The sequence below is a fragment of the Anas acuta genome, chromosome 20 (genome assembly GCF_963932015.1).
Source record: "Anas acuta chromosome 20, bAnaAcu1.1, whole genome shotgun sequence".
Taxonomy (NCBI): domain Eukaryota; kingdom Metazoa; phylum Chordata; class Aves; order Anseriformes; family Anatidae; genus Anas; species Anas acuta.
In genome coordinates, this window is record NC_088998.1 from 5990403 (window position 1) to 6005396 (window position 14994).

Consider the following 14994-nt stretch of genomic DNA (forward strand, 5'->3'; position numbering starts at 1 on the left):
CACTTCATCCCCCTCTCCTGCCAACTCACCTACCCTCCAGGTCCCATTTCCATTCTCCAGATCCCATTTCTCATCACACACGGGTCCCTCCCTCACAGCAGGCACCCTCATGCCCCAGCTGATGTCCCTGTCCCCCACAGCCCGAGGGGTCAGCACTGGGCAGTGCCCTTTGATCCAAGCTACATTTCTGCATGCAGCCTCTGAAAACTCCGCTTAAACCCAAATTAGAGAGAGGAGAGGCCGCCGAAGGCAGCCCAGCCTTCAAATTTCTTCTTGTGGTCTCGCAGCCCTGACCACATACTCAAGCTCCCTATTTTCTTTCCCGTTCCATTTCATGCTGCATTTCCCCCATCCAACTCCATCTCCTGATGTCACCGGGTTACCAAGTGCTGATCCCGCTGTTCCAACTTTCCCCTCTTCATCCAACCCAAATAATCCACTAATAACCGAGCGAGGGGCTGGCTTTTTCCTATAGAAGTTATTTTTCAATGACATATGTGTGAACCATAAGGGATAGTTTAAAAACAGATTCTCCCTCATTACAGGCTGCAGCCCGGCACATCGCGGCGCTGCTCTTTTGTGTCTTCTCCCCCCCTCCCCGTGCTGAGCGTTGCTGTTTCCTGGCTCCGGTTTCACGTTGATTTATTTCCCTTTCGTCTATGGAAAATGAGGAATGGGATCAGCTCCTCCTCGCTGCGCCGCCCACACCAAGCTGGATATGCAAGCGTTGCGCGGGGCGCTCACACGGTGGAAAATGTGTCGTGGAGGAGCAGAGCTGCTGGCCCGAGCTACGTGTTTGAGAAGTCGCTGTTGGAGCCACAATGAGCTGGAGTAGGGGTAGTTGCTTCATTTCTGCTTAGCCCTACCTGAGCAGGGTGGCAGCATTGCCCTGGGAGGTGCTGAGCCCAGGATCTGCACCCAGGATCACCTCCGCTTTGTCTCCATCCCTACCCACGGTGGGAGAGGCAAAGGGAAGGTGGCGAAGAGTCTCCACCTTGGTTGAGAACAAAAAGAGTCGAAAGACCAAGCCACAGTCACCAGCAAGCACCCATCCACAAAGGTCCAAGCGCACAGGACTTTTGGCAGCTCCACTGCACAATTCTCAGCTTTGCTACAGGGGCAGAAAGAGGAACCAGGTGCAGCCCCTTGACGTTCCTTCCTGGATTTCCCATCCTCTCCCCTCCCCACTCCGACCGCTTCCAAGCTCCAGCACAAAACCCCAGGCAAGCTCCAAAGCTTTGGAAAGCTCCAGCTTCCCCTGGGCTCACTTCCATCGCCGAAGGGGGGCTTTGCTTCCAGCAGCACATCAGGGCTTCCTGCTCCCATCCCACACCAGCTGGAGCTCTTCTGAGCACGGAGGTACCTAAGCTGCATGCCCCTTGCTTCCATCCCATTTTTTTTCCCCCTCATACTTGGATTAACCTGGAAGCTGAGCTGCCGTTCTCAGCTCTGCCAAAGGGTTTTCCATTCACACACTGCCACAACCCCAAGATCCACCCTGGGGTTTTAGCCGAGCCCTCCGCACCGAGGTGGCTCAGGATCAAGGGTTTTGTGTACACAGAGGCTTTTAATCAGGACTTGGAATGTTTTCTGCCCCAGGAGGTAAATACAGAATCCAGGTTTTATGGATTAAAGGGAATGGGGGGAAAATAGACCTGGTTGCCAAAGCTATCTCAGGATGTAAGTGGGATTACGCATTTAGCCATGGGGATATCTGCTGACACACTCAGAATTCAACTTCACACCAAATTTTGGTTGGGAAAGTGTTCTGCATTTGGCAAGCAACGATCACCAAACCATGGAGCAGGGAGGGCAGGACGCATCTGCTGTGACCACCCCAGAAGGAAACGTCAGTGCAGGTTCCTATTGCTGCTTCCCAACATTTCTGCACATTTAGGCATTACAGCAATGTCTAGGAAAGTAATGCTTAGGAAAGAGCTGAAAATGGGTAGTGGAGCTAACATGCACAGGTCTGTACAACACCTCTTGTCCATACACCATTCTCCCTCCCTCTTTCCCCAGAAGACTCAATTGCTTGTCCTTCCTCAGATGTTCACGCATCTCTTCTCCATACTCCCAACCACTTCGGCAATTATGTTTGAACAGTGTTGACTGTCCCCAAGAGATGTTTTTTCTCCTGCAAGAGAACCTCTACGCAGCATCACCCACCCCAAAAAGCCTCGTGCTGAAACAATCTTGCTCAGCTCCCGTAACACAGCTCTTTGCCACTACCCAAGCTTTTAACCCCAAGAGCTGGGTTTGGGCACCCTATGGCCTGAAGAGCAGATGCGAAGCTCAGCCCAGGAATGTGGTTATGAGAACAAACCCCATTACAGACCAGGAGTGGACGCGGCATGCCAAGCGTGGCCGGCAGTAGCTGAGCATCACAGCTCGCATTTCCGAGCAGCAAGCTGGAAAAGGGTAAACATCATTTGCAGATAAAATTTGCTTATGCGAGGCATCAAAGCCCCAGGAAAACCTTCCTATGCTTGCAGACATTCCAGAGCAGAGAACAGTGCGCGAATGTAATATTCACCACCAATTCTCTCGTCTCCCCCACACATTTCGCTCCAGTGGCCAGAGCACTGTTTGTTCAAACAGGCCTGACCTCCTGAACCGGGGCCAGCATGCGGCTACGTGTGGAGAACAATGAGCCCACGGTGAGAGACTTTTTTCCGTGTTCTTGGAGGGAATAGAAAACACACACACACACAAATACACAGACCCCATCCAATATTCTGCACAAGTCATTAGGAATACCCTCTTCCAGCTCCCGTCCCCGGGGTGATGTATTTATTGCGAACATATACATTCGATCCCGCTTGGCTCTGTCGAAGTAAGTAGTACACCTGCACACTGGGGATGTCTGGAGTGGGCTAGGATTTTCCTTTGGGCTTTGGCACGCAGCCCAGACTGCCTCAAAAAAATAAAATAAAATAAAAAGGCCTCACCATGTGTAAGGAACATGTGTTTCATTTGTTCGTACCTCAATGACAAGGGAATGGGTTGAACGCAAAGTCAGCTAATAGAGGCTTCTAGTTAGGACGGGCTCATCTAGGCTGGGTTTACTCCTTCCTTACTTCAGTGAGATGCTACATATGTAAAAATCTGACTTAGAGAAGTCACAGATATAAAGCAGGGTCCTGCAAAGGTGGGACAACAGCAATCAAGTCCCAAATTACAAAGAAACCTCATTTTGAGCACTGCCAGGTCACCCAGGACACAAGCCCGCTTATTGCCTGCCTTGCACACCAGAGCTCAGTGCCCATGGCCCTGCTCCTCGGTGCAGGGGCTCTCCCCCGAGCTTGGCTCAGAGAAGCCCGTGCTTCCTATAACAATTTGCTGCAACCATGCAAATCGGGCTTTTTGTACGGGGAAGGGAATGCGCTCCCATCCAACAGGCTTCTGCTCCAGAAATTCGCTTTTATGCAAATAAAACTAATTGGTGTGACCTCCCACACACAGAACGAGCTTTCCAAATTAGCAGGAAAGGGGAAACATGCCCTGATTCGGGCTGGTGGCACGCCACTGCTCTTGCTGCTCTCGGTAATCGCTTTTACATATTGCACAGCAGCGCTGCCAGTAAAGCTCAGCTGGAAACTTCTCCCCAATAGCACAACTATTTGGCTTCTCCCCCATCGCTCAAGCTGCAGAAAGTAATCTCTCCCAAACTCCCCAGCGCATCCCGGTTGCTCTCTTCTCCAGCACCTCGCACACACCGGGTCCCTTCGCAGCGCCTCCTCTGCTCCCCGAGCCCCGTCCCCCTGCCTGCTCCCAGGGGACGTCCTTGTCCACGCCACCGTACGCCTTGGCATGTCGTCACCGGAGGGGAGCAGGTTTCCAGCATTACCTCACCCTGTCTGGGCTCTGCAACCAGCCCTCTACACCTCAGAGTTTCCATGGAAGAAACCAAGCCCCCTTTCTCCTCCCTCCCGCTATCCAGCAGGGGAAGGGAGCTGCAGCCGAAGCCATGGGCTGGAGGAGTAATGACAGCGCACCAAGCTGCATCCATCACGTGTAACAGGCCTGCCTCTGGTGCTGCCTGCCAGTATTTGAGCACAAAACATTGCCAACTGAGTGCCAGGAACAGCCAGACAGCTCTGCTCCCCAGACCCCACAATCCCTGCAGTGGATGGACTACTCTGAAGGATGGGCTTCGCCTTCAAGAGGCCTCTCAGCTTTCCATGCCAGCTGTTTGAACTGGTCACTGCTCCCTGCAGGAGGTTCTTCAGGCCAGGGAAACTTGGGCAACAGCCTGCTTGTCCTCTCCAGGCCAAACCAGGCTGTTGTGCCACCGCCCAGGAGAGCAGCAGGGATGGGGAGCCCTCGTGGCACTGCTCAGCATCCTTCCCACTGACCATTCTCCCCTGCTCCCCCCTGGCATCCTTGCTGATACCTTCCAAAACAGCAAAACCTCAAGAACAATTAGCCTGCAGCAGTTACTAGTAAGGAAACTAGCCTCTAAGCCTCTTGTTAGAACTGTAATAATAATAAAATTGTGTCATGCTGCTGCTACTGCAGCCACTGCCCAGGAGCAGGCAAGGAAGCCAAGCAGTCCCCCAGCCCAGGGTCCTGTATCCTTCACCGACCACTTACAGAGGGTATTTATTACTAGATTTTAATGACTGCTAATTACTCCATATCTTCAGCATTCGCCATGCTTTCCAGACAAATAACAAAGAGGGAGCCCTCACGAAATTGCTCCTGAGTGGATATCTTTCCCCATCTACAGGTGACCATCCTGTTTCTGCATTTAGGTACATGACAGCAAACTGCAGCTACCTCAGCATGGGCCAGTCCAACCAGCACAACCATTAATCAACCAGTAAGAGTGTAACCTTGAAGCTAGCATTAACAGAGAATTAACAGTCCCAAGAACAAATCTGTGCTATCAGGGCTCTGCTGCTGTGTCTGCAGAGCCGGGGCTTGGCTCGAGGCAAACTGCAAGCAGCGAAGCCATACAGCTCCCTGGGCCTGGTGCGTAGCTTGGCCATATTAAAAGATAAATGATGCACTGCATAACTTCAGCATCAATAAAAGCACTTTTATGGCCTGTTTGAACAATGAAACACGTCTCTCCCCTTGCACTGGATGCGACCATCGGCCAGAAGGCATTCGATAGCAACAAGCTCCAGTAATTACCTACACAAGCCAAGCAGTTTCTTTTATAGCTTATGAAATGGAATTTATCACTAACAAACAAAAAAAAAAAGATGAAAAAACATTAAATATTTGTATTTTGTAATTATGACTAATAAAGCTACATCATTACAGGCAACCCTGACCCAGTCACAAAGCTTGACTGTGCTCCAGATGTCTGAGCTGCCAATTACCCGGCATGTCTAAGTGAAAAACAAGAAGTTTGAGCAAAGTGCATGCAAACAATTAATCCAATGTTTCCACCCAAATCTTTACTCTTCTTACAGGAACCTGTCAGACAGGGATTGTATGACACGGTGTCACTTTCGGATCAAGATGAAGCTATCTGAAGCACAGACTAACTTTTACAAGCTGTTTTGCAATTCTGCTTCTGGACAGGGCTCTGTCCCTCCCTCCGCTCAGGCATTTGCAGACACGCTGATAAAACCAGATGACATCCCTGGGCACCTGTGTAAGACGATCTCGAGTGCAAGCCCTTGCCAACTGGAGCCGAATATCACATCTGGGTTTTGATTAGACTGACTGCATTGCTTGGCCTCTGGCACTAAAATCTCACCATTAATTGCAAAGCCATCCAGAGGCATAATCTTCAGCAATTGAAGACATTTTCTAGGCAGCATTGCTGTTCTGGAAGAACCTTGCTCTGTGATTTAATCCATATGTCTCAAGTGCACCATCTCACTAAAGAGGATCCCTTTGAAAAAACAAAAGCAGAAGAAAATGACGAGAAAACCAGCAACTAAATGGAGAATTATTGGGAGACTGGGGAAAGCTATAGACATCTTCAATAAAGAACCCAAACGCTGGCTCAGGACATTTTATTTTCCATCATCTCACACCACAGTATATGCTGGTGGTGTAAAACATCGACTCTTTGCACTCCCTGAAAGGCTCTACAGCAAAAGAGGTGAAATCAGATTTGGCAGGGCTAGGAAAGCAGGCAGCCAGGACTGTAAATTAGCTTCTTTCAGCAGTCTGCCGAGGTAGGGGAAAATACACAGGAGCATGTGTCTGCGGTGCATCTCAACAGAGAAATTCAGGTTAGTATAAAACCCTAATTAATTTTCAAAGTGTTTTTCGAAGGTTGACTAACCTAAGCACAAGCTCCGGCCAGTTCCTTCCTGCCCCTCCAGACTCAACCCAGATCTTGCAGAGGATGGGCCCAACACGATGCTCACAAAAAGCCCCCCTGAGCTCCACATAGCCACTAAGATGTATTTGGTTTGAGGAGATTGGGGAGCTTCTTGCTTCTCCTGTAAAGAAGTAAACGTTTCCATGTGCTCCAACGCCTTGCCACTGCTGTTTACGTTCACACGAGGATCTAGGCATGAATCGGATTCAGAGCTGAGGCTCCCACAGTAGGTTTTTCCCCACAAGATAAAGCCTGCAAATTCTGCAGTACCACCAATCCAGCTTTCCCCAAAGCCCATTGTATTAGTAGTGCAGTTATCCTCCTGCAAGAGCTGATCAAGGCTATTTGACTTGTTAACAGCAGATCTGCCTGTAAAAGTAGAGCCCTAAATCTGTCCTCAAACACCAAAAGCTACAGCAAGATGCACTTTCATTGATAGGAAGCCTATTTTCAGTTGTATACCTTTTGCTAGAGCAAAATTTATTGATCCAATCTTGTAACCTTGGAGCCGTCTGGAAAAAATAATGTGCAGAAATGTAAAAGCTATGAACTTTTTCCAGAACTGGAAATGCTAAAAGCCAAGAGCACGGGGAGGCAGGGAGGGAGAAAGCCATGACGATAGCAAAACGAAATCTGGGATTATCAGACCCAGTGATAATTGTTTTTAAGTGTAAACAAGGCAGGAGATGAAAAGGGAGCTAGCATTTCAGCCCAAGAGCAACAGAGCACCTGAACGGCACCAATGTCTCAGCTAAGAGCACTGGAGCGTCAATTCTGCTTTCTCTTGTTGCGCCTTGAAACGTTCCCCGGCCCTAAGAGCACCTCTGGCACCTCGCCCAGCCTTTCTGGCTCACCCCGGCACAAATTGCTTTCCTTCTATTTCCGATATCTTGATTTTGCTAGCGGTCTTCAAAAAACCACAAAGGAAGAGAGCGAACAGGGAGTGCCATCCTTTTCGCATCGCCCAGCCCCGTGCAGCGCACCACGTCTCATCCCAGGGCAACGTTTGGCTCACGCCACCAGCAAACCCTCCTGTCTGCTCTCGGTTTCACTGCCTTGGCACAAGGGCACGCACAGGTGTCTGAGACCCTCTCGCTTTGCACCTCGCTTGGCAGGAGCAGAAGAAACCACTTGGTTTTTACAGGACCAACCAGGCCAATGACACAGTGACAAATTAGCTCCTCCTGTTTCCAGAGAAGCCAGGTGTAAAAAGCAATGTTATGCACTGAACTTTTCCACTCATGGGAAAACCAATTTAATTTCTTCTACACCAACATCAGACGAGACCCCAACATTGCTTTTAGAGGGTCAAAATGCCACTTAGCTGGTGGAACAGCCCTATAAATTTTTGAAACAGCTGAAGCAAGAATAATCAACATGAAATGTCCTCAGTTATTGCAAGGGCATCCTCATCAATTTTACTTTTTTTTTTTTTTTAGAAAAAAAAGTATCTGTATTTGCAGCACAGTTTTAAACAATGCCAATTCCAGCTCTGCCAGCTAGGTGCTGTACAGTTTTTTTTTTTTTTTTTCCTAGGCACTGCAGCCTCACACAGCTTTCTTCCTGCAGATCTGGAAAAACACAAATCCGGAGCTTCCAGCAGAAATATGGACAATAATGCACATTTGGGACTTCGGCACAGTCTAGACAAATTTCTTTTTGTTCATCAGCCCGTCGCTGTGAAGTGCGGGGTCTACAGAGGAAGGCTGAGCAGTAAAACAGGGCCGGGCCTCATGCTGTTGCACAAACCAAGCTTCTGGGGGATTATTCTGGGGGATTACCAAGATGCTCCAGAACAGCATCGCAGAGGGGTTAAGTTCACCTCACCCAGCACAGACGGGATGTGTACCCGCTCCAGACGTTATGCAGCACTTTCCATTCATAAAGACCCTCCAGCTGCGGGTTATGGGATTTCTTTCTTCACTGCTCTAACAGCCATTTCTGGGACAAACACAGCACCAGCGACCTTCCTGAGCCAGGACCTGAACTGTGTTTCAACCCACGCCTGCGAAACCAGAATGATTTCTGCAGGCAAGAGCTGTCTGAGCTGCTTTTTCCCCAGGACCACCACCACCACGGCTGGCTGGAAGAGCCAGCCCCCAGGGAGATGCTGTCCCACACAGTGCTTGGGGGGGGTTAAGGGGGCTGTACACTGCTTTTACTAAACACAAAGCCTCGACAGGCTCTGCATTGAGGTGGGCAATATTCAAGCCACGTTGCTCAACCTGCTAGGAGAGGAGTGAGGCTCAGCAAGACCCCTGGCACTGCCTGAACCCAGCAATGAGTTGTGCATGGAGCAGTCACAAGTGCCTCCCATGGGAGCCCACAAAGCATCCCAAAAAGCTGCAGCTGTGGTTGATGACCTCTTAAAAGAAGAGCAGGGAGCCACCACCCAGCACATCTCAGGGTTGATTTCTTTGCAAAGTTCCCCCTGACTTTAGTGCTCAGCCTTCTGGGCAAGTCCCCTTCCCAACCTTCATTCTCCTTTTATTTCTCTGCGTAACAAATAGACTGCTAGAAATTGCTTCCTAATGCGTAAACGCTGCAAAAGAAACGGTCATTCCCTCTAAAAATGAGATGCTTTCACATGCCTTCTGCCTTCCTCCCAATGTTGCTGTAGCCGCAGGAACTCTGCTTACCACAGCCTGCAGGCGGAGAGAAAAGTGTTTGTCTTGCACCACGGGCTGGTCTTTTCTCTCTCGTGCTCTGCAAAAGGCCCTTTGCTGCCTCACAACGGCGTCCTCTCAGCCACAGCTTGAAGCCAGCCGCCGCTGCCCGAGCTTGTCCTGACATTTGTAAACTCGTGTTCCGAACAAGAGCTCAGCACAAAACTCAACTTGTACAACCTAGGCTCTCGGCTTGGCCCCTCTTCAAACCGACCCGGCGTTCCCAGAGCCGCACAGAGATCCACACAGCCTCCCAGCTAATTGAATTTTAATGAGAGGAAGTCGTTTTTCCACTGGAAGAATGTCGCGCTAGAGAAATATTTTGAAACTCCTCGAACTTTTCCTGCTGGGCTTTTTCTGCAGCAGGGCACGAGCAGAGAAGTCACCGTCTGTGCGCCCAAGCTACAAATGCAGCAGAGCCGCTTCCCTGTGACCCCAGCTAGACATGGAGTTTAAATAATTCTGACTTTCAAAACAAAAAGTGTTTGGGGTTGTATTTAGTTCCAATCCTGATGAGAGTCCAAGCAAGGAGGGTGGGAATTCCCCCTACTTAGGGATCTTGTTGATCCCAGCTGAGACAAAACCTAAGCCCCCGCGGCCGCTGCCTCCCATCTCACCCACAGTTAACAGGGCTGGAGGAGCTCCCAGCAGCAGGGACAGGCACGCAACACCCAGGCAGCTCCATGGCCACAGAAAATTTCAAAACTTATCATCACCACGTTAACTAGCTGAGGTTCACAGGGCATAGCTCCTGGACTGACTGTGGGAGAGCTGCGTGTGCCTGGAAATCCCACTGCTGACACCTTCCCCATCGTCCTCAGCCACAATTTGCTCTACACAGTTTCTGCTTAGGCTTTTTCTGCTTAGGCTTGCAGATTGCAGAAAAGAAAGGAGGGGCTAAAGGAAATTAAGTTGCCGAGATATGAAGGAAATTAGGATATAGTCCACTGCCTTCATGAAACCTATTAATTACATTCGGTTTAAAGCTGCTGGTATCTTGATTAGTGTGCATGAGAGTGTATGTTGAAAACCCTCTTTGTTTGATGAGAACGACAAAAGAGAAGAGGATAAGTACCAGAACGGAAGAGGTTGCTTTTTTAAAAAAAATGTACTGATAGTTTACAACACGCAGGAGAAAGCTGTAGGAAAAAAAACTTGTTAATTGTCGAGTTCTGGTAGAATAACCACAGTGAGTTTCTCAGGAAGTGCCTGCAATGATCTCGGAGCTGTGTTTTGTACCCAGAGCTGACGACAAGGCAACAGCCTCCAGTGCAGGGGAACAATTGCTCTATTTTATGCCACCTCCCAGGATCTAAGAGGTTTCACAAGTCCCCTGAGCTTATACTCCTAGATAAATTATTTCCAACAAGGCCAGGAGGCTTTGTTCTCTATAAAGCAGAAGACTGTGCTCACCAAGTGGCAGCAAAATGAAGTAGCCTAAATTAGTTTCCATATTCAGTTTGGATGCAACAATTTCTTTAAGGAGATCTACTAGATCCCTAGGTCCAATGGTTCAGAAAAATTGCTCAGAAAAGCTCATCACTTTACATAATGACTTCATTTAAAACACAGCAACAAATGCAATTGCTCAGTTTTCCACAGAATATCCAATACTTGCAAGATATGCTCCAGTGCCCACTAAACCCAGCTTTTACTTTCCATTTTAATTGTTAGACTTCCCAGGGAATGTCTATTAATGCAATTTCGAAATCCAGTTCGAACTTTCTAACTGGGATTTTGGCAGCGGTGCTTAGTCCATGCATTCTTGCTGTGTTTACAGCGCGCCAGCTCCCAGATGTTGGTAACGTTAAACAGACTGGAACTTTCCTTCCCAGTGACAGAGAAGTGCAGACAAAGGCTGGCTTCGCTACAGCCCTAATTATCCACCACTGATAGATGTTCCCCATCCCTGTACTGGGTTAGGAGGCCCATGAGATACAGCACTTCCTCCGTGCAAACGCAATAAATAAAGAGATAGAGAAGTCAATAGGTCTTCATTTACACTCCATTGCACTGGCGCTGATTTCGGGGAAGCAATTCTAGCTTGCAAGCAAGATCAGGGACAAGATTATTGTACACAAAAGCCTCAGAAGTACAGCAGACCACAGAAGTTGAAATTGCTAGTGAAATGCATATATTAAGCTATCTGTTGAGCTACAGGAAAAGCTCTTCTACCATATGTACTTGGTCTATAAATAATTCTCTATCTCTTTGCTTAAATCACAAGAGCTCATGGGAACATTCCGCCCATCACGATTTTGGTTTGCTTTTGAAAAAGCAGGCACTGTGTGGGAGGTGACAGGGCTGCCAAAGAATCTGTCAAGGAGACTCATGTCACGGTGCAAGAACCCAAGAATCAATGACCAGGGCACAGGAAAAGAGCAAGTTCTGAGAACCCCACAGAGTACCACGAGTTGTAAGGGAGATGCCTTCATCTGTTCACTGCCCTTCAAGTATGATTTAAATTGTAACACAGGGATGAATGAAATCCTGTCACTTCCCAAAGTTGGAGCCCTTCCCATGCTAACCAAGCTGAGAGACAAGAGGCACAGACCTACAAGGTTCGTGTAGGGGCTGGTCTAAAACCCCAGCAAGGGTGTGAAACCAGAGAACCAGGGGAGTTAACTCCAACAGTTATGCAGCCCACTAAATAGTGCAGAAAGCATTTGCCTAGTCAGAATGAAGTCTTTAAAGTTTAAGTAACAAATTACAGAGTTCTTCTATGCAAAAATCCAAGACAAGCCCCAAAAAATGAGCTGCAAGTCCCCCAGCCAGAGCCCTCCTCATCAGCTCTGTGGAATGCTGCCAGAGCTGCTCGTTGTCTTGACTTACCTCAAAGACTTCCTCATCTAATATCCTCGTTCCAAATACAATGATGCCATTGACGTCAATGATGGGATGGTCACTTCGGTCCAAGAACTTGGTTATTTTCTTTTTACAGTCCAATATCAAAGTGACATTTTTCTTCTGCACACTGATAGCTACTCTGTGCCACCTACAAAAACAATTCACAGATGTTAAACAGAGCCTCGGACTTCCGAGAACAAGCCAACAATTGTAGTAACAATGAATCCTTCATAAAATGTTCCTGGAAGCCTTCAAGACAGCTATTGCCTGAAAACTGATGAAAATCAGCCTTGGGCAGACCCTAGACTTATTTGAAATAGAAGTGACAGTGCTGGCAGATGTTTCATTTTCACCCTCCAAATCAGGCAGAACACCTTTTCTTGCTTCACCTAGAGGCAGGGGAACCACCCTAATAACTTGCTAACTTCCCTCTTCCACCCTCCTCAGGTCCTGCAAGGGACTTAATGTGTTTTTTTCTTGACCAAGTGATTCTTAGTGCCCTTTGTACCAATCAGTGCTCGTGTCCCTATGAACACCAGACAGTCTGCACAGACTAGTATGTGATTCACCCTTTTTTTTATGCAGTGTTTATTTGCCAAAGGGTACAGCTCAGGAAGAGGACTTTTAGCAGCAGTCAAAGCTGCCTACATACATTATGTATGACCCCTATTTTACATCATGTTCAACGCATGCTGGTATTGATATAAACAATGTACTGTTTTTCCCCTTTGTGCACAAAATTTCACTTACTTGCCATCTGCTAGGTTAATGCCTCTAAAGAGAGGATAGTCTTCTGGGCCTGGCTTTCCTGTATGGTCTTCATACAGGAATACAGGAGATCTACCCATCTCCACACCAATTTGCTGGATCCCTTGCTCATTGTAAATTGAGATCAAGAAGGACTGACCTCCTTTCTTCGCTTTTACAGTGGTTAGAATGGAGAAGTCCTCTGGGAATGGGGAAGCTGGAGTGGAAAAGCAGAGAGGTTAGTCAGGTTTCTTTGAAAACAAAACCCTACAGAAACAGTGCTGTCTAATGACCTATGGGGAGAACACCGATTACTGTTTACCCCTCCAGATGTGTGCACCCTAAAAATGTATGTTGGGAAGCATTTAATTGCCAGCTGAAGATCCATCTTTTCCTCCAAAGCCTACTGATACAAGGCTAGGACATGCTGCAACCCAAAGTAGATTGCACAAGCAAAGCCAAAGCAGGGCAGTGCCTCTCAAGGGCTCCCTACCCTAAAGGCATATTGAGCATCCAGACAGACCTGGGCATCGCTGGGGATCTTCCCATTAATGACCAGAAAGCCTTTTTCCAGTCCTTATTGCAATATGTCACAGATATAAAAGTCACACCACATTTGAACTTTCGAACAAAGCACAAGTGAGGAATCTACTGCTCTGGGATGGGAACATGATGCTGAGAAAGCAGAGGTTCTAAAAGAGCTGTTGGTTTGAATCTATTTGCACCAAACCCTTCCTTTGTGTATCCTGGAGCATTTAGGAGAAAAGGCAAAACCTTTCTTTATTTCATTTATCACACAATCTCCAAATTAACTTAATATGTCCAGAGGACAGAGGAAATGAAGCATTCCATGCCAGGCAAATAAATCCCTTCAATACTGTGTGTAAGGGAGTATGGGAATTGCATCGGGTTTCATCTCTTTTAGACCAGAACAGAGCATTCTGTGGCTTTGGCTTACAGGGTTGGTACAGGAAAAAATATCTGCTAAGTCTGGCAAACAGTAGAAGATGCTATTTTGTCTGCATATTAAGCAGCTAACAACTTTCCTAGCTTTCTCTCCACTCAGGAAAGCAGACCCATCTCTATTTTTGCAAGGTTTGCACAGTTTTGCACTGACATGAAGATCACTAAGTCACGCTCTGTTCAGGATACAGCTCCTTGGGTTTTACTATTTTTTTTTTCTGCCATTCATGCAGAAGCATTAAAAACCAAAAAGCCTGGACGCACATCCAAAACAGGTCTTTAATAATACCAGGAGCATTGCTAAAGGATCTTCCTTGATCAAATTATTACCGGAGACAGGACCTGTTGGAAATGAGGGTACCTACAGGGCATAACCTGCTCACATGCTGCATTTCAGCAGCTTGAGACTTGCGGGGTATTTCTCCTCCAAGGTCCAGACTTTCAAAAACAAGGAGTGCATTGTACCACTGGGTATCTGCTTGGGAAATCTTACAGCAAGGCACAGCAGAGCAAAGTGGGGTGGCCCAACCACAGGCAGCGTGGTGTGTGTGCTGTGACCATCTACACATGTGGCAGCTGGCAGCACACGGGGAAAGGAGCAACACATTTTTTAAACTACAGATCTGCAGCCATATAAACTATAAAAAAATGTCAAGCTCAATGCCCAAAAGCTTCAAATAGGTTTCCTCTGCCCCATAGGCTTTTCTTAGGTGGCATCCCAGAGCTGCCTAGGGGATTTTGCCATGAGTACAGGACCCAGGGCATGAGTTTCTCTGACCACAGCAAAGCTAGGAAGTTCACAAATCACCCTCTTCTGCCTGGGAGTTGCTCAAACTTTATTAACTGGTGCTTTAAATGCATTAAGCTTTCCAGCACAGGATGACAGAGCAGGGCAGTGGAGGAGGCAGGAGAAAGCCCGCTGAGCAGCAGGCTCTGCTAACAAGCACTGCTACAGACAGCACTGCAACCAGCACCCGAACAGGGCACCTGTGGATGCCTATGGAGACGCTGCATTTACACCCAGTTAACATCCCTCACCCTCGTTAAATAGCATTTGGAAAGAAGCATAAAGCATATTCTGAATGGAGGACTCTGTCAATAATTAAGTACTGTGATTATAGCCTGATTTCCCCCCTAGGACAAAGGGCCAGATATTTGGCAAAGGCAGGCATCTGATTTTCGTGCCTCCCATAGGATGAGCTGAGCTTTATCTCCCTCCTGCTGTATACAAATCCTCCTGTAGCACTGAATCAAGACCATACGCCTTCCTGGTTCTAATTACAGGCTACAGTTTTGGGCCTTTTATGTAGAATAGTTCATGTCCAAAATTTCATTATGAATCCACAATACAGTACCTTTCAACTTGAACAAGCTGCCAACTCATTAAAAAGCTGCTTTTAATTTTTTTCATTATTATTAAGATGTCTCCATGGTGACGTGAGTTTCTCAACCCAAATAACCATAACGGATGAATTATAG

General features: G+C 47.7%; 1 protein-coding gene across 2 annotated transcripts in view; it reads right to left on the reverse strand.

Moving 5' to 3' along the window:
* The window catches only part of COL5A1 (collagen type V alpha 1 chain), a 147750-nt gene that overhangs the window by 94797 nt on the left and 37959 nt on the right, over positions 1-14994 (reverse strand). For both annotated transcript variants that reach the window (XM_068656510.1, XM_068656509.1), the window contains exons 3-4: positions 12556-12769; positions 11791-11953 (exon numbers count right to left, since the gene is read on the reverse strand). In XM_068656510.1, the coding sequence (XP_068512611.1) occupies positions 11791-11953; positions 12556-12769 (377 nt within the window). The remainder of the gene's footprint in view (positions 1-11790; positions 11954-12555; positions 12770-14994) is intronic.